General features: G+C 38.0%; 1 protein-coding gene across 6 annotated transcripts in view; it reads right to left on the bottom strand.

The window, feature by feature from the left end:
- Positions 1-5,495: 5,495 nt before the first annotated feature.
- LRP1B (LDL receptor related protein 1B) overlaps positions 5,496-17,842 on the bottom strand; it is a 2,177,452-nt gene continuing 2,165,105 nt past the window's right edge. For 5 of the 6 annotated variants that reach the window (XM_082262161.1, XM_082262165.1, XM_082262164.1 and 2 more), the window contains 2 exons: positions 8,341-8,439; positions 5,496-6,562 (listed from right to left, as the gene is read on the bottom strand). In XM_082262161.1, coding sequence (XP_082118287.1) covers positions 6,422-6,562; positions 8,341-8,439 — 240 coding nt within the window. In that variant the 3' untranslated portion in view covers positions 5,496-6,421. The remainder of the gene's footprint in view (positions 6,563-8,340; positions 8,440-17,842) is intronic. The other variant, XM_082262163.1, reaches the window with a different exon arrangement.

Below are 17,842 nucleotides of genomic sequence, written 5' to 3'. Positions count from 1 at the left end.
AAAAAATGGACAGGTAACCTCTACCAACCAATAAAATAATGCCTACGTAGGGTAAAAGCCGAACTCCAGGCAATCAGCTAAACGATCAGATAAACTACATATAAGGGAGCTGTTTTATATGCCAAATAATTTGTATTTCTGTCCATTTAGTTCTGAGATTTACACAGTCCTGTCACTCAGTACAGCTCCCTTTGATAGGGGAGGAGGCCTATTTTTTCTCTGCTGCAGTTAAATAACACTTACAGGTATTTTTCTTCCCCCAGTCTAAGTTTAGTACATTTAATTTTAAAAAATTAGCAGAAAGGACAATGCTGTTGGCTACTATTTTGGTTAAAATCTTTCATCTTCTGCCCCCCCCCCAGTAATCTTCTGATACTGCTGGGGTTAATACCAGCCAATGGACCTGTCAATGGCACTCCTCAAAATTGTCTACTATGCCTTTCCTTTGTACCCCCTCCTCCTTTCATAGAAGCTGCACTCTAGCTTCCAGCTGTATAAATAATGGATGAAAGGTTCTCCTCCTCCATTCATAGAGTGCTTTTTATTGTTGGAAGCTATAGTATCACTTCCATGAATGCATTAGGTAGGTGGAAAGGTCTGGTATAATCAGCACTATTGACAAGTGTCTACGATAGCTCCAGTGGTTCATATCAACTTCCACAGCACTAGAAGATTACTGCTGAGGGAGGTATGGGATAGGGGTGGGGGCAAAGGGTAAGGACAGAAGATTTTAACCAGCACAAGGGACATACCTCTTGAATGTAAGTACCGAACCTTGTGCTGATTAAAAAAAAATAAGACTTTAAGTTGAAGGAGAAATAGCAAAATGATGAGCTCATCTCTCTGTCACCCTGTTCTCTCTTCCTATCAGTATGCTTATTGCAGCACAACTGAATGGCTCCTTGCACTGCTTCTCTATTCCCAGGTCTAAGCTCTGCTGTACAGGGGAAACAAGAGGCGGTTGGCAAATCCAATTAGGGTACTTACACTGTTTGCATTGAATTTAACATATTCAGAAATACAGAGCTGTATTCATTTGGATATTTTATAATTGTCTGGAGTGCATCCTTAAATATTTATTAACAAGCTTTCCTAATTAAAAGAAACAATTGATTCTACAAAGAACGTACTCATACAAGTGTAGCCACTCTGCCTTAAATTTAGTATTTTCTAGACTGTAGTTAGCCTGAGCTGGATTTAAAGTTCATCCTCTTGAGTCTCTCTTGAGCGCTGGTTATTTTTTGCTTCAGCCTGCTTCTGGGGAGTGTCCTTGGAAAACATGTGAGGGGCTGCCCTAATCAGTGTTATGAATATTTATATCTTACTGTCCAATCATTAATAGGTTTATTGCCAGTGGTGCAGGCTGGGAGAGGGTATACATATTTAGGAGGAACCTTGGGGATTCAGTCTCTGATTCTCTCAGGCCTGTTGTTTGAGAAGGGTGGCCATGTGGCAGAATAGCGGCTTAAGTTTTAGGCCTAGAATGCTGCAATAGTGGGATTGAAGCACCATGTAGAAACGTCTGTCTAGCTGGTGAACTTGAGAATCTGGGTGAAGCTTGGTCCCTAACTGAAGTGTGGTTGTTTCTCTCATCAAGTCTGTAGTTGAACCAACTAGTGTCTTACAGTCAGGAGATTTCAGATTGCTGGGTTGGCTTAAACATTTTCTATCTGTGAAGCCTGCAAGTAATTATTGTATTTGATTTAGAGTCTGCCAAATCAATGGGTGTCCTGTGCCCTAACCCTTTCTTCTTAGAATGTTGAGTGAGAGTCAATAAACTCTGTTTCTTTCATCAAATATTGACTGTCACCCATTTGTTCACATTGGCGAGGACTATAGTATATATATATATAATCAAGAAAAGTGTGTGTGCTACTTCCTTTTGTCTCTCTTCTATTTAGGTCACATTTTATCCCAAGTGTGGTCTTGACAAAACTTTAGGTATGTCACAATTGGGCAGTTGGGCTTTACAAAACTAAGGTTTTGCTCCAAGATAAACCGCTAAACTCACAGATAATATACATACTGTATAAGTAAGCAGTTTTGTATACAAAGGATTTCTGTTCCTTTCCAACATGTTCGGAGATATACAAAGCTTACAAGTTTTGTCCCCCCCCCAAGCCTGTGACTGGACAAGAAAAGGAAAGACAGAAGACTGGCAAACTCATCTCTCTTCTCCTATCAGCATGCCCCTAATTGGTACATGAGCTCTGCAGCATATCAGATTGGCTCCTTGAACTGCATCCCTCGCTCCCAGTCTGAGCTGTACCGTACAGAGACTGCAAGAGGCTAATGCTAAGTCAAATTTCAGATACTTACACTGCGTGTATTAGAAAAAAAAATGTATTGATGTAATAAAGAATATAGAACTGCATCATTTTGTGTCAGGTATAAAAGACACCTGCTTAGAGTTCAGCTTTAAACTTTTGTTGTTGTTCCTGTATAGTTATCAGAAAGTTTATATCACTTTTGCATGTTGAAGGAATTCTGGAATAAAGAACTTCCATGTGAGAATGCTGTGAAGGAAGCAGTCGTCAATTCTTACTGCATACTAATTCCAAGGTAGTGCTATCCTAAGAGCTCATATTCCTTCTAAAATGTATCTCAGGTTATTGGAGACTAAAGAAGTATATTTTTCACATCTCTTATTAAAGTTACATTCACTTCAATCATCCAATGCTGTGCAAAGAAAATTCCCACTTTTTGAAATTCCTTGGCAAATGATTGGATATTCAAATTGAATGCTGGTTCATTTTATTACATGACTTCGGTCAATAACCCATCGTTCTTCTAGAACTGTTTAAACACATTTTTCCTGAGTTCTTCTCTTTCCCCTTAGCTACATTCTGAACTTAAGTTCCCATTAAGTCAAAGTGCACATTTATATGAATGTAAATATAACCTTTAGATATAGCTCTGACAGTTTTAAAAAAATATTTTACTAGCAATGAAAATACAATATGATTCAGATCTATTTTTTCAGATACCTATTGAGACATTCATAAGGCATGGAACGTTACTCTAAAAAGTCAAAACTATATACTTTCTTTTTTTACCATGGACACCGCTCTGTAATGAATATTGGTCTATTTTTAACAGCTTAAAGGAATTGTTTTTGTGCAAGATCTTTTTCAGAATTTGGGACCGGGTGTAATCCATTGGTTTTCATTGAGGCCATTTTTTACATAGCAATTTACTTTTAAAGGTTTTCATTTTAGAGCTTTGTATAAATAACTAAAAAAAAAAGAAAAAAAAAAAAAAAGAAAAGAAGACTTGGAACTAATTTAAAAGTGCAGTTTAGGACATAAAGATGTAAATAAAATTAGATACTGTATTTGTGGTCCAAAATTGTAGGTATTCGAGGTAAACCATAAACACTAGACATAGGTTGCAAGTTTGAACATCATAGTTACTCTTGATGGTAAAAAAAATCATTTGTACTGTGATGTAAGGATAGCCATACATTATTCAATTTTCTTGTGCAATTTTTCTTTAGCCAAAATCATATAATATGAGGTCAAACCTTAACATTTTTAATTTGTATGCAATCAGGCAGGTCCTTGTACTACATAGTTGAATATAAATCTAAAGGAAACTGAATGAGAAAATGATATACTGTATGGCCAAATTAAGTATTAATGTTGGATCTGCTGAATGAGGATAAGAATTTTGTCCAAAGGGTTGTCAGAAGCAATTGAGACGTGGGGTTGATTTATTAAAGGCAAACAGACGGTGCACTTTGCAAAGTGCAGTTGCTCCAGAGCTTAGGAAATAAGCAGAGGCTCTGCTGACTTCCATCATCCAATCATGTGCAAACAAAAATGCTGTTCTTTTTATTTTACTTGCACGTGATTGGTTATTCTTTGCAAAGTAAAGGTGTGCCTCATTTACTAAGCTCTGGCGCAAAGTTCACAGTTTATTTGTCTTTAGTAAATCAACCCCATATTCTCTAACAATTTGTGTTTCCACCAGAGGGGTTGGCCCTCAACCATCAGCCCTTTCAAACATTCATTTTCCCTAAAGAAAACCATGAAAGGGAAGAGAAGGGTTGGGGAGAGGTGAAGCCCTGGTGATTTTCATCTTCCAAACATGTGCAAACCCAAAAAAACTGTGTTTTTTTTAATTTTCTTTACACGTGATTGGGTATATACAGTATTTACCACGTTCACTAAGAAAGAGGGAAAAATCCTTTACTATTTGTCTTTAGTAAATTGAACCCAGAGTGTTGGATCTTGGCACTAAAACTCTAGAGATAAATGATAGAGGTAGATGTTGATTAGCATGCCAGATTCTGTTCAAAAGCTTTAGAGAATTGGGTGGAATAATCTCTTAAAGCATAAAGATACTAAATTACCTTTTTTTTATGCAAGTTAAATTGTGCATGCATGCATTAGAGCAAATCAATGTTATCTTTTCCTTTATCCTTATGTTAAAAATGCCATCTTGCTGAGTATATTCAATTGAATCTCCTCAGCATTAGTGGGAGGTTATGAAAGCATACTACTGTCTGAATTGAGTGATGAAATTATTTCTTAACAGGATGTTCTCTGTAGGAATTACTTTTTTTCTTTGTATAGAATAATAGGTTGGTTCCATCTCCACCATAATCCTCCTTCTCCCCAGCTCCTTTATCAGCCACTTATTAGTAGTTTTCCAAAAATCCAGTTGTGACTCAAAAAAGGAGAGAGGCCACAGGGCAGGACTGGGAGGAGCCATATTGTTCTGTGCAGTGATATGCTCTGCCGCTTAGGCCCACGGGACATTTAGCGATGAATGGGCTTTGTGCGGGCAGAAGGCACCTTAGGTGCAGGCAGAAGGCACAGATGCACCATCAACTTTTATTATATGCTGAAAGCTGTTGTGGTTGGCTGCCTGTAACTACTTTTTAGGGTGGAATGCACCCAGGGATCTCTCCGAGTACCATTTGCACTATCGAAGCTCATCAACGGTGCAGCAGCTTGTAGGTTATCAGTGCATCTGTGCTTTCTGGCCCACACCTAAATGCCAGAACATCATTCACAAGGGCTAAACACCCAGTGTGCATGAGGCCTTATGGAAATATTGTAATAAAATTACATACTTTAAGGAAGGTTTGGAATTATTTGACCTCTGAGCAATGCAGCCAGCAGTGATTAAGCCATGAGGTCAAAGAGAATATTAGGTCCTGCTGCTATGTCTGTGCTGTAGCTCGGTAACATTTTGAGAAAGCCACAGGAAACACAGATTTGCAATTATGCATAAATGCACTATCTGTAACTTGTAATTTCATAGTGTTTCCATAATAATAATAATAATAAAAAAAAAAAAAATGACTTCTACTTTAAACAACCAGTAAACTTGAAAAAAAAAAAAAATGAACATGATGTAAAGAACCTGTTGCTCATTCATGGCATTTGAGGCAAGATTGGACATGAAATGATAGTTGGTATTTCCTTCTATTACTTTACAGCAAACATGTCAGACTGAAGTACTGTATGAGGCCTTCTTGTGCCCCTCAGCGGTTTAGGATTTAAAACTAATAAATATATCCTTTACTATTCTCCATTTGGCAAATTATACTTCCTTACATACAAGAATACATTTTGTAAGTTGCAATTTTTACTATAATATTAAGTTCCAAGGTGCCATTGTCTTTTTTTACAATTAAGTAGGCGCAGCCCTCAGTAGACATAATGCAGCCTCTTTTAAGATTGAGCCCTCTCAATTCAACTCATTTTTTTTACTTGAGCTTGACATGCCTGATTTACAGGAAACTAAGTAGACCATCGTCTGTTCTGATAAACATTTGAAACATGAAAAATCCATCAACATTATTTAAACCGCTTTTATAGAAAACAGATAATCATTTTTTAAGCGACCCTTTAATTAAATAAAAAAAGGCATGTTTGACGTCCATTCACGAATAGTCTTCAATCCTTTGTTGACGGCTGCCACATCGATTTTGTGTCTGTATTAATTGTTGTAAATTATCACCCAAATACAAGCATAAATCTGCATATATAATTAAAATATTCTAAAGATCGCAAACCAATAGCTAACAAACTGAATGTCATTTTTTTTTGTTTGTTTTTTTTTTTGATTATTTAATGAAAAGACAATAGTGAACCTAAAAAAGTTCATATAAAATGAATATTTCATTTTCTTACCCTACAAAGGAAGAGTGTGTCCTTCGATTTAGCAAATAAAACGGTCTCCTATTACAGCAGCATATATTTTTTTTTTTTTTAAATTGTACTGTAGTGCAGTTTATTTTTCATAAAAATACCATACAAATGGTCAGTCTAGTCATCAGCAAAACAAACCGAAAATGAAAAAAGAGGTAATGCTGATGACAAAACAATTAGAATACTGTTGGTACATAGAAAAGTAATCATATTTTATACATTTATACAGAGTAGAAAAGGTAACGGAACAGCGGAGCTTAAGCCACAGTCTCCCGGATAGCATTTTCTATTTTCTTTGGAAGAAGTTCACGTCTTTCTTCTACGCTGATTAAGGAATTCCGACAGTTGTGCCCATCCACAAAAAGTTTTGCATACACTGGATTGGAGTAATTTGTTGGCTGTTGGGATAGGGAACATTAGATAAGCTTTATTATGCAAAGAAAAAAGCATTATTTTATTTTTTTGTTTAGACTTTACTTTAGTGGTCTCAGACTGTTGGGTCTTTTTCATTTAAAGATAATTAACTAGATAAAAACAAATTAAGAAAAAACCCTGCCTGTAAAGAAAATGGCTAAGAGCCGGTTCACACTGGGGCGACCTGTCAGGCGACCTGGTCGCCTGACAGGTCGCCGTAGGTCGCCTGCCATAGAGAAGCTATGGACCCGTTCTAATAAGAGTGACACAAGTTGCTCTGACTTAGAAAAAGGGTCCGGAGCTTCTTTGGGGCGACCCAGAGCGACCTGCATTGACTTCAATGTTATGACTTGTGAGGTTGCCCCGGAAAGTCGGATTGCTCTAATGTGAACCGGCTCTAATTCTTACCTGTCCCACCGCATAAACTGCTGATCTCTCAAAAGGAGAGCTTTACAAAAGAATGAAGATCAGTGGTGCAGACAGTAGGACAAGTATTACACTTTTGTTTACAGGTTGGTCTTTATCAAAGTTTTTTCATCTAGTCCTTTTAAGCAACAAAAACAAAGAAACAAAATGCTGGATTACTGTTTTTTGTTTTTACAAGTTTAATAGTTTTTTTGTTTTTGTACTTACCATAAAATCCATTTCTCTGAGTTCATTGACGGACACAGCGCCCACCCCTCTATGGAGTTCTGATACTTCTAATACTGCTTGCTACTAAACTGATTACCTAGAGCAGAGAGGGGGGGTATATACCAAGCTGAGGATGGCCCATGGGTGTAGCCAGGTGTTTTTTGTTCTGCCTAGTCCTAATCCTGGAGGAGGCTAAATGTTTACGAATGTAACTAAGTAGTTATGATTTATGGAGTGCTGTGTCCATCGATGAACTCAGAGAAATGGATTTTACAGTAAGTACAAAAATCCAAATTTTTAAGTTTCCTTTCTGACATGCTGTCCTTATTGAAGTCTTGCACTAAGCTGACTTGGAGGGAATTGAGTTACTGTGCTCATTCATTTTCAGCTTGAGCTGCTGAGCTCTGTAAACAAGGGTTTCTAATTCAGTTTGAAGTCTCTAGGAAATGTCAAAATGCCAAAACGCAAAATATCCTTATGCCATTACATTTAAAAGTCTAAAATGGAGTACAGACAAACTTCAAAGCTACAACCATGACTTTTGAAATTCTTAAATGCTTTTCAAATGCTTGCATGATGCTATTTGGTCTACTTTTTGCAAGCTAATACTTAAAATGCCCATATGTACCTATACTAAGTCATTGCTTAAAGGATTGTTGAAAGGAATTGGTAACTTAGTTTATCCAGGTCTTTAATGTTTGGGTCATTACCAGGTGGCTAATGCCAAGGAGAGGAGTGAAGACTTGCTAAAAACGTTAGTGGTGGCAATAATGTTTTTTTTCACCATATAGTTGACCCTAGGAGCAAGGGTGGAAATGTTTTGCCACTTGAGGTAGATAGTCAAAGTATCATTAAACCCTGTAACCTTCTTCTAGTCATCTTGTTTTGAGCTAGTGTTGTAAATATAATAATATAATGCATTTTCATTTCTTTTTAGAAAACCAAAAAAAAACAACAGTTAAAGCAATTTCACAAGAACACAAAATTACACATGATGAGAAACATTCACTAAACCTTGCCACATCAAACAAAAGAATCTGATGATTTCATGATGGAGTTGTAAATACAGAACAAAAATACAAACACTCAATAATCATGCAATGGCAATGTCAGGTGAAGAGAGTCTCACCCCTGGTGCTAGCGGTCCTTTCAGATCTGAATTTAGGTAGCTAGGAGGTGCAGTGTGGGCTATTTTGAAAGCAGTAGGCCCACCCGCTATGAACCTGGACTGTATGCAAATAATAAATATATTAGTATGGGGTTCCTGTAGAATTCTTTTTTTGCAAAATACATAAAGACTTTTTCAAACAATACAGGAATCTTCATGTCTAAATATAATGCTTGATGATGTCCCAGATCATTAAAAGGGATTGTTGTGACATTTAAATTTGGACGCACAAATAGCAAACCAGATCACCTTCCAACACTGTTCTTACCAACCAGTAAACATTTGCAAAAGTATGTCTACAAACTCAACTCTTGAAATCCTTTGCTATAAGCTGTTTACAGTGTATACTGAAACAGGTTAAAGAGACCCTGCTGCCAGACAATCCATTTCAACAAAAAAAATTCCAGTAAGGTACATGTGCATTTAACATTTTATGCATGCTATTTACCAAAAAAGGTATAAACAGCCAAAAGCCCTGAGACCGCTGTTGGATGCCGCCATGTTCAATGTGATGTTAGCAATCCCAGCAGACTCAAATCTGTCACTCAAGTGGCCCTCTATAGACTTTCCCTTTGGACTTCCCCCAGCAACTATATACAAAATTATGTAGAGAGATAAAGGTAGAGGAAGAGCAGCTGAGACAGCACACACAATAATTCTTCACCCCAGAAGAGGAGGCGGCTATGAGTGGACTGTACTAAGGAACTGACACTTCCTGAAATAATCAAAATTTTCAGCAAGTTCAAAGGCACGTTGGAAAGGAAAAACATAGATAGTAAGCATGTTAGGTCCTTGATTAATCACTGCTTTTACCTGTTTTTTTTTTTTTTTTTTTTTTTTTTTTTAAAGTTGGTGGCAGGGTCTCTTTAAAAACAGCCTTTATAGTTCAGAACCAATGTCCTATGATATTTTTTTTAAAAATGTGTAAATTTTACCAAATAAATATCATTACAATGTCAGGGTCAGAAAAAATAATTTTCTTTATTCTCTTGTGAACTAGGCAACTCAAGGCAACCAATACTAAAAAATCATGGAAGATGCCATTGTTGATCCTCTGAAAGTGCTAGCAAAATGCACCTTCACCTGTGTAGACAAAAACCCTTGCACTGGCTCTGGGTGCCGTTATACATAGCAATCTTCAGACTGTTTTTCATCAGCTTAGATCATTCAGAATGGGTATATACGGACTGGTTGCAGTAAGCTTCCACAAGTTATTCTTGCCATATTGAAAAATGACAAAATTCAGAGTTTCAGACCTACCCACACAGAAACAATTCACAAATATAAATGTGTCACAACATACAATTAGAACACACCTACACAGTGGAAGATTATTCCCATGCACAAGTCTCTAATAATAGGACTTTGCTGAAGAAAACATTTCTAAACATCTCATATTTTATTTTATTACACAATTATACTTAAATATTTTTCCCACAATGCAGAATCCTGACTCACTGACTTCCTAGTATAGTCCAAATGATGTGAATCTTACAAAAAGCAAAGGAGAGGGATTCTCCATAAATTGTAGATAAACCATTAAAGCTCAATTTGAAAAACAAAACAAAACTTTTTTTTTCTTTATTAAAACAAGAAAAGGTTGAAAGAGATTTTTTTTCTGTCTGACTCTTATCACCTAGACAGAAAGTAAAGGAAATAAACTCAATTTTTCACACTTTGCTAATATTTTTTTCTGCTTCCTTTGTCCATAATAAACAAGCAAAAAATTGGGGGAGCAAACCCTGAACATGTATATCTAAAGCCGGTGCAGCTATGAACCAAGCGACATGTATATTAAAAAAGAATAGCGCACACATACAAATGAAATGACTATCAAATATGGAGACAATCCATAAATAAAAATGGGGATTTGGTCCCACCATATGGCCATATCGTGCTCAAGCCCACCACTATGTCAAAGTACCCCATTGTCAGTGGGTCCTACACTACCCATAAAAAAGGGGTGAATCCAGCCTCTCTAACCCTTGGAGACAACACTCCTTGCTGTAAGAGATGTGCTAATGCACTACAAGGGACTCCTCCTATATCTACTTGGTAGTGGACACTGATAGAGTACAGGTGTGTGTGGGGGGTGGGGTGCTCAACCTCAGAAGTCTGGTCAGACCGAATACATAATAAAAAAGCAAAACATTGGGGGAGCAAACCCTGAACATGTATATCTAAAGCCGGTGCAGCTATGAACCAAGCAACATGTATATTAAAAAAGAAGAATATTTGATAGTCATTTCTTTTGCATGTGTGCGCTTTTCTTTTTTAATATACATTTCGCTTGGTTCATAGCTGCACCGGCTTTAGATATACATGTTCAGGGTTTGCTCCCCCAATTTTTTGCTTGTTTATTATGTATTCGGTCTGACCAGACTTCTGGGGTTGAGCACCCCACCCCCCACACACACCTGTACTCTATCAGTGTCCACTATCAAGTAGATATAGGAGGAGTCCCCTGCAGTGCATTAGCACATCCATCCCAGCAAGGAGTGTTGTCTCCAAGGGTAAGAAAGGCTGGATTCATCCCTTTTTTATGGATATTGTAGGACCCACTGACAATGGGGTACTTTGACGTAGTGGTGGGCTTGAGCACGATATGGCCATATGGTGGAACTAAATCCCCATTTTTATTTATGGATTGTCTCCATATTTGATAGTCATTTCTTTTGCATGTGTGCGCTATTCTTTTTTAATATTCCTTTGTCCATGTTGGGTGGATTTCCTCTCACTTCCTGTTCTGTATGCCACCTAACAGGAAGTGGGGGAACAGACATACATAAAAAAAGTTTTATAAAAAGAAAAAAAAAAAAAACAGCCCTAAAGCATGGCTGTCAGTCCAGATAGTTATTATTCATCACAGTGAGGCCTTATGCATACTGGGTGCTAGCCTTTCTCCTCTAAAAACAGAAAGCCTGGGAGAAGAAAAGCTACATAAAAATGTGCCTAAAGCCATGTCAAGAGCTTGAGCATTAATGGCTTCCAGTGGGCAGAATTTAGAATTCTTCTAGCCATTGAAATGCATTAACGTTCCAATTTGCCTAAACGTGTCTGGTGTTTAGAGGCATCAAGCATTTTTTCTGTTCAAGACCTTCTCTCCTGAAGGTGCTTTTGATGTTCTTTCAATCTGCCCTTCTGTTATGGAATTTAAATCCCCCGAATTTCAAAGCTTTTTTTTTGCCAGACCTACTTGTTAGTTAAGCAAACCCACAAAATGCATTGCCAATTTTAACAAAATTATAGCAACAAAAAGTTTATCTAGACTGTCAACTGTATTTAAATCTACAAATCTTGAGATGTTATGTTGAGGTCAAAACCTGGGCCCATCATGGTTATGGGAGCTGCCAACTCCTGTCAAATTAGATTGGAATACCCATCCACTCCTCAAAACAATTCAAAAATAAAAAAGTTGAAAGAGTTTCTGAATCTTTCCTACTCGAGGCTGAAAAAAATTGAGCTAGGATTTAAAGTATGTAAACCCTAATTATTAAACCTAATAATATACAGAATTCTTCCTTTACTTTATAGAATACATTTCAATACATGTCACCTTGGCTTCCTATAGTTTTGTTGCAGTGCATGTAAGCTTTAAGGGAGATGTACAGCCAAAGCTCATTTGGCTGTACATCTCCTATGAATCACATGAGTGCAGTTGGTTCTGCACTCCTGTGACCCAGTTACAGCAGAGAGTGGGCTGAAGTCCACTCTCTGCTGACATCACAGATGTTGGACTGACACCCGGCACAGCCTCTCAGCGAGCCGCTGAGAGCCTGAGACGGTTGCTCCCCGCCTCTCCACAGCTTAGCGGTTCAATGAGTGAGGAGGAGGCAGTGCAGTGAGCGACCGAGTGTAGAGGTGCCGGGGGACAGATGTAGCATCGGACCGATGCTGCATTCACCTAGGTAACTATAAATGGGGAAAAAAGGAAACCCCATACTTCTCTTTTAAATTCAGCTTTAAAGTGGCTCTAAAGGCAGAAGGATTTTACCTTAATACATTCTCTGTAGTAAGGTAAAAAAACTTTTAGGCCCTTTTCACACAGGTGGACCATTCAGATCCGCCTGTCCATTTTTTAGGTGGATCTGAATGGATGCCCCATGCATCTCTATGGAGCATTGGATGTCAGCGGACACATGTCCGCTGACATCCAATCTGATCCGTCAAATCTGGGTGGATGGAAACCCTATTTTCCATCCATCCAGTGGATGGGATCGGATAAGAATGGACAGACGGTCAGTTCCCATCCGATTCCCCCATAGAGAACAGCGGGGACCTGACAGCTCTGTCTCCGCACACAGCATGGAGACAGAGCAGCCATCCGCCTGCTCAGCGGGGGATCAGCAGATCGATCCGCCATTGAGATAAACAGAGTCCGCCGACGGACTCTACAGGGGCCTTATGCACAGGATCCCCACCAGCTCCCCCTTATGCATCAGGTGTTTTTCATCATTCATTCATTTTCTATCACTTAGCTCCACTCAGCGTGCATGACGGAGGGGGAGGAACCTATACCTGCATGGTTAGTATGAATTTGAGTCTCTAGGATAATGGACTAGCTCTGAGGAAGGGAGCATGTCTCCTGAAAGCTTTAGCGGTCCAAGCACAGTGACGTGTCCTTTTCTGCATAGGAGTGGATATTTGATATGTGATTTTACTCTTCATGTTTTGCAAATATGTTTTTGGCTTTTAATAAACTTTTTAAAGGTGTCAAAGGGTAATGCACCATCAGCGGGGAAGCCAATGCCTTTGTCAGACGGCTCCAATTGCCGCCTGACACCCGCGATCCTTCCCTGCTGAGAGAGAAGGACGGTCAGCTGTTCTCCCTGGGATGATCATAGAGCCCATGTGATCCTGCTATATAGGATCACATGTCTCTATGATCATTTCAGAAGCCACGCCCCCCACAGTTAGAATCACTCCCCTAGGCTCACATTTAACTCCTTGATCACCCACAGGGTTAACCCCTTCCCTGCCAATGGCATTATTACAGTAACAGTGCATATTTCTAGCAATGTAGTAATCTCACTGGTACCCCCAAAAGTGTCAAAAATGTCAGTTAGGGGTCCGATCTGTCCACTGCAAAGTTGCAGTCCCACAAGAAAATCACAGATCGCGGCCATTACTAGGAAAAAAAAAAAATAAATAAAATTGCATAAATCTTTCCCGTAGTTAGTAGATGCGATAACTTTTGTGCAAATCAATCAAAATACGCTTATTGCAATTTTTTTTTACCAAAATGTCATATAGCAGAATGGGAAATATATTGTTTTTTTTCAAAATTGTCGCACTTTTTTGTTTATAGCGCAAAAAATAAAAATAACACAGGTGCTCAAATACCACCAAAAGAAAGCTCTATTTGTGGGGAAAAAAGGACATCGATTTTATTTGGGCATGACCTGGCAATTGTCAGTTAAAGTAACACAATGCCGAATCGCAAAATAAGGCCTGGTCAGGAAGGGGACAAATCCTTCCGGTCTTAAAGTGGTTAAGCTCAGCTCTGACAAACGTACACCTTTTCCTTATGGCCTTGTGGATGAAATTAGAGATATCTACTCTATGGAGTCTCGTTGAGATAAGAGACTGATCTGTGATTAAGGCAGCCTCCTAAATCTGAAATATTAGTGTTGGATGGAATCAGCCTTTCAAATGTCAGTATTGTATTTGTATTGTTTGCTTTTAATTGGCCTCTAGGCTCTTCCGTAACAAGCTGCACTAGTGGAATAACAATGGAGAAGTGCAGCCATCCAACACAATCCACTTTAATTGTGCAGCAAGACAAAAAGGTGTAATGAAAAATCCAATAAGGAAACTACCCAACTGCACTGTTTATAACGGCCATCATGTCTCTTCGCTGTCTAACTACTTTTCACGTTTTTCCATAATAACTAATTTACAAAGCCCTTTCTGTAAATGATGTTAAATATTAATCAAATTGAATTCTCTGCTAACACAAGAACACAGTTGCAAGCTTCCAACCACACAAAGCCCCCCTATACCTTCTCACCATGGGGGCCACAAAAACAAATATAGAAAAATGTATTTTTTAGGCAATTGCATCACCCAAATAATTTCTTCATTTTAAAGTATACATGCAGCATTTTGGATAAATGTAAATTAAATTAGTTTAATGCAAACAATCCTACTTTCTACTACTATTTGTTCTAAGTCAGGATAGAAAGTGATGAGCAATTGAGAAATCTCTCCAACAGGCAGCAAAACCTTTAGAAAAACACAGTTTAGTAAATTTGGAAGGTATAGAACTCTCACAATATTTTATTGCTGTCCCAGCCTTCCTGTCACCATGACAAATACCTTCGGTGATAGGGTTCTCTGAATGGATAAATGGAAGCAGTAACTTCCATCAAGAATTGTTATTTCGCAAAGAAACAAACAAAACCACCATGAGTCTGGATTGCAGCCTCAGGCATGCCTCATGGTGGTTTTGTTGGTTGCTTTCAGAAATAAACATTTTATTGAAGTTACTGCTTTAGCTTACATCCATTTAAAGTCCAACTCCAGAAGTTACAAAAAAAAATAAAAAAATTATTTCTATAGGTTAAATAGTTATTACCCAAGGGGATGAGGAATGAAGTGTAATACTTCCCTACTGATAAGTATGGCAGGTTCCAACATTCTCCTCAATTTCAGCTTGGGGGCTGTCCCTTGCCATCCTCACCTACAAGCACAGCTAGTGAACCTGCGTTGTACTTGATGATGTAATTGTGCAAATATAGTCCATGGCACAAATACAGAAGAGGATTTGGAGTACCAGTCATACAGATGGAGGCAGCCTGATGGAGCAAGAAGTATGGTATGTATTGCAACTTATTCTTGAGGGACTAGAAAAAATGAGTAATAGCAGCCATGTTTAATGACTTTTTTTAGAGCTGGTTTCCTGCTATATTGTAGTGATTGGGTGGCTGTGCAGCCAACCAATCACTTCTACAGTGCTTTTTTATGTGCTCTCTCAACCCCAAGTGGGATTGCTGTCTTCAGTCTCCAGGTTTACCTGATTCCCCTGGGAGCCCATGTTTGCAAGATATCAGGATGCCGAGTGGGGAAAGATGTCCGTTCCTCCATCTATCCAGTGAAGTGTAAACCAACATGTGCTAAACTCTGAGCACTTAAGGGTTTAGAGCCATCAGTACCTGGCTAAGAGATCCGGGTAAAGCAGCGAACAAGAACGCTGCGTCTGCAACTAGATTCTTTAAATGTACTAGGGTCCAAAAGAACCCTATTTCTCCATAAAGAGCATCAGCACCCTGTATGATAGCAATTACGTTAAAAAGTACAAAATGCTTCTAAGTACAGGAACGAATGTATATAGCAAACATTTGCACATAAACAAAGATTGTGCAACACACATTGGGCATCTCCATGTACACCAGAATGGGAAGAATAATTCATGAGCCATTATATACTATATAGTTAACTCTAAAGGCTTTTAAAGCACTGCCTATGAACAAGTTTGCCTATTTGTTTCCATGTCCAACAGTTTTGTGTCTTGAAAAATTTAGTATTTATTTTCTCAGCTCATTCTCATATTTTACAGAAAATATAGAGATTTTTTTGTGTTCATCATGTACATTAAAATTAGTTTGAGTATATTTTTTACTGAAATGAAAGATTTGCTAAATAGGTGCACAAATATCATATAACAAAAAACAAAAAAAAACAAAAAAAAAAAAGAGATGCAACTACAATCATTTTTTTCTGCAGGATCTCTACTTAAGGAAAGTTTATAATGTTTTGGGGTTGTTAGAGCATTTCCAAGAAAAAAAAAATGTGCATTTAATATGTGAGTGCAAAATTTAAAAAAAAAATGGTCTAGAAGTAGAAAGGTTAAATGGATGTAGGCTTAAGGAGAAACTCCTATAAAGTATTTATCTTGCAAAGCAACAAACAAAGCCACCATGAGCCAGGATCGCAGCCTAAGGCATGGCTCATGGGGGTTTTGCTTGTTGCTATGTATAAAAAAAAAAAAGAAAAAAGAAAAGGACTTGATGAAAGCTACTGCTTCTATTAATGGTCATTTAAAGAACCCTTTTGCGTATAGAGGCAGTGGTGAGATTCATCATAGCTGATGCAGGTATGACCGGATGCTGATTCTGCAGTGTAAAGACTGCAAAAGCTAATTTCAAAGCACCTGCTAGACAAAAAAAAACATTTATCACACCTCATAGAATATCTCCTTGAAATCCTTAACCTGAAGAGAAAGCCTGCACCTCCTAAACTGCCAGATGATTTTGCAGCCTTGTGTAAGGGCTCATTTGGATGGGTGGCTAGAGGCGGCTGGATTAAAGCATTCAGATGCTGGTAAACTCCACATTTGGATGTAGCAGCATCCGGTGCTATGGATTCATACAAACCAGATGATTAGCTGCATCCAGTTTGCATGCAGCTAGAACAGCTGGCCTTGGACATAAATTTACAGGACCATGGTCAGTAAGAGCCCTAAACCACATGTAGCCCCCCAGATGAAAGGTTAGCCTCAGCAGGAGCCATCCGCATTGATGGGCCTCTATTAGATGGTTTGTGACAACTTGATGCTGACTCCAAAAGGAGGGAGGCAGAGGACAGAAGGCAAAAACAGAAGGAGTTCCACCTTGAACTTGAAAGGAGATGTCATGAGCAAAGTCGCCAACATCAGGCACAACTTCAGGAGCAAAATAAGAAACAACTGGAGTTTCTGCTTAAACATGGACAGCCTCTAGTAGTGACAGACACTAGTAATTATTGCATTTTTTTTCCACGCATTTACAAAAAATTATTTTAGGCTTGAAGATTAGTTAACCCCCAAAAAAGAATATCAATTCTGAAAACACAATATTAAAGTACTTTTGAAAGACAATAATCAAGTCTCATCAAGGTTGAACTACATGGACTAGTGTCTTTTTTAAACCTGACTTAGTATATAACTATGTAAGTCAACAAATGTACTGATAATTTTCATGCAAATATTTGTTTGAAAGTGCAACTTTACTCCATTTAATATTACATGTTCAGTAAAGACTATGTGTAGTCTTAACTACAGAAGAAACAATAACCAAGTGGTCAAACCCTTATTGTGAATGCCAACATCCCTAAATTTTTAAACATTCAATTGTATATTTGAGTGGGGCTTTTCAGACATTCTGCATGTACATGTATATAAGTCTATAATTGTATTTTATTACATATTACATATTAAAATACACAATAAAAATCAAGGCAATACATAAGGCCATAATAGTAATTTGGACACATTGGGTATAATTCTCTTCACTCCCAATGTGTTTTGAAAAAACTTAGTGGCATCCATAGGGAAACGAGAATCTGCAAGCTAAATAATAATTAAATAGTTAACCAATAGTATATATCATACTAAAATCAGCAAAATATACAGAGCCAAAAAACTGACTGACAAACCCTCAGATAAGCTTATCTGGGAGTTTGCCACTCAGCTTGTCAATACAGC

This window comes from Pelophylax lessonae (genome assembly GCF_965119305.1).
Source record: "Pelophylax lessonae genome assembly, chromosome: 6".
Taxonomy (NCBI): domain Eukaryota; kingdom Metazoa; phylum Chordata; class Amphibia; order Anura; family Ranidae; genus Pelophylax; species Pelophylax lessonae.
This window is presented reverse-complemented; position numbering and strand designations above follow the sequence as displayed.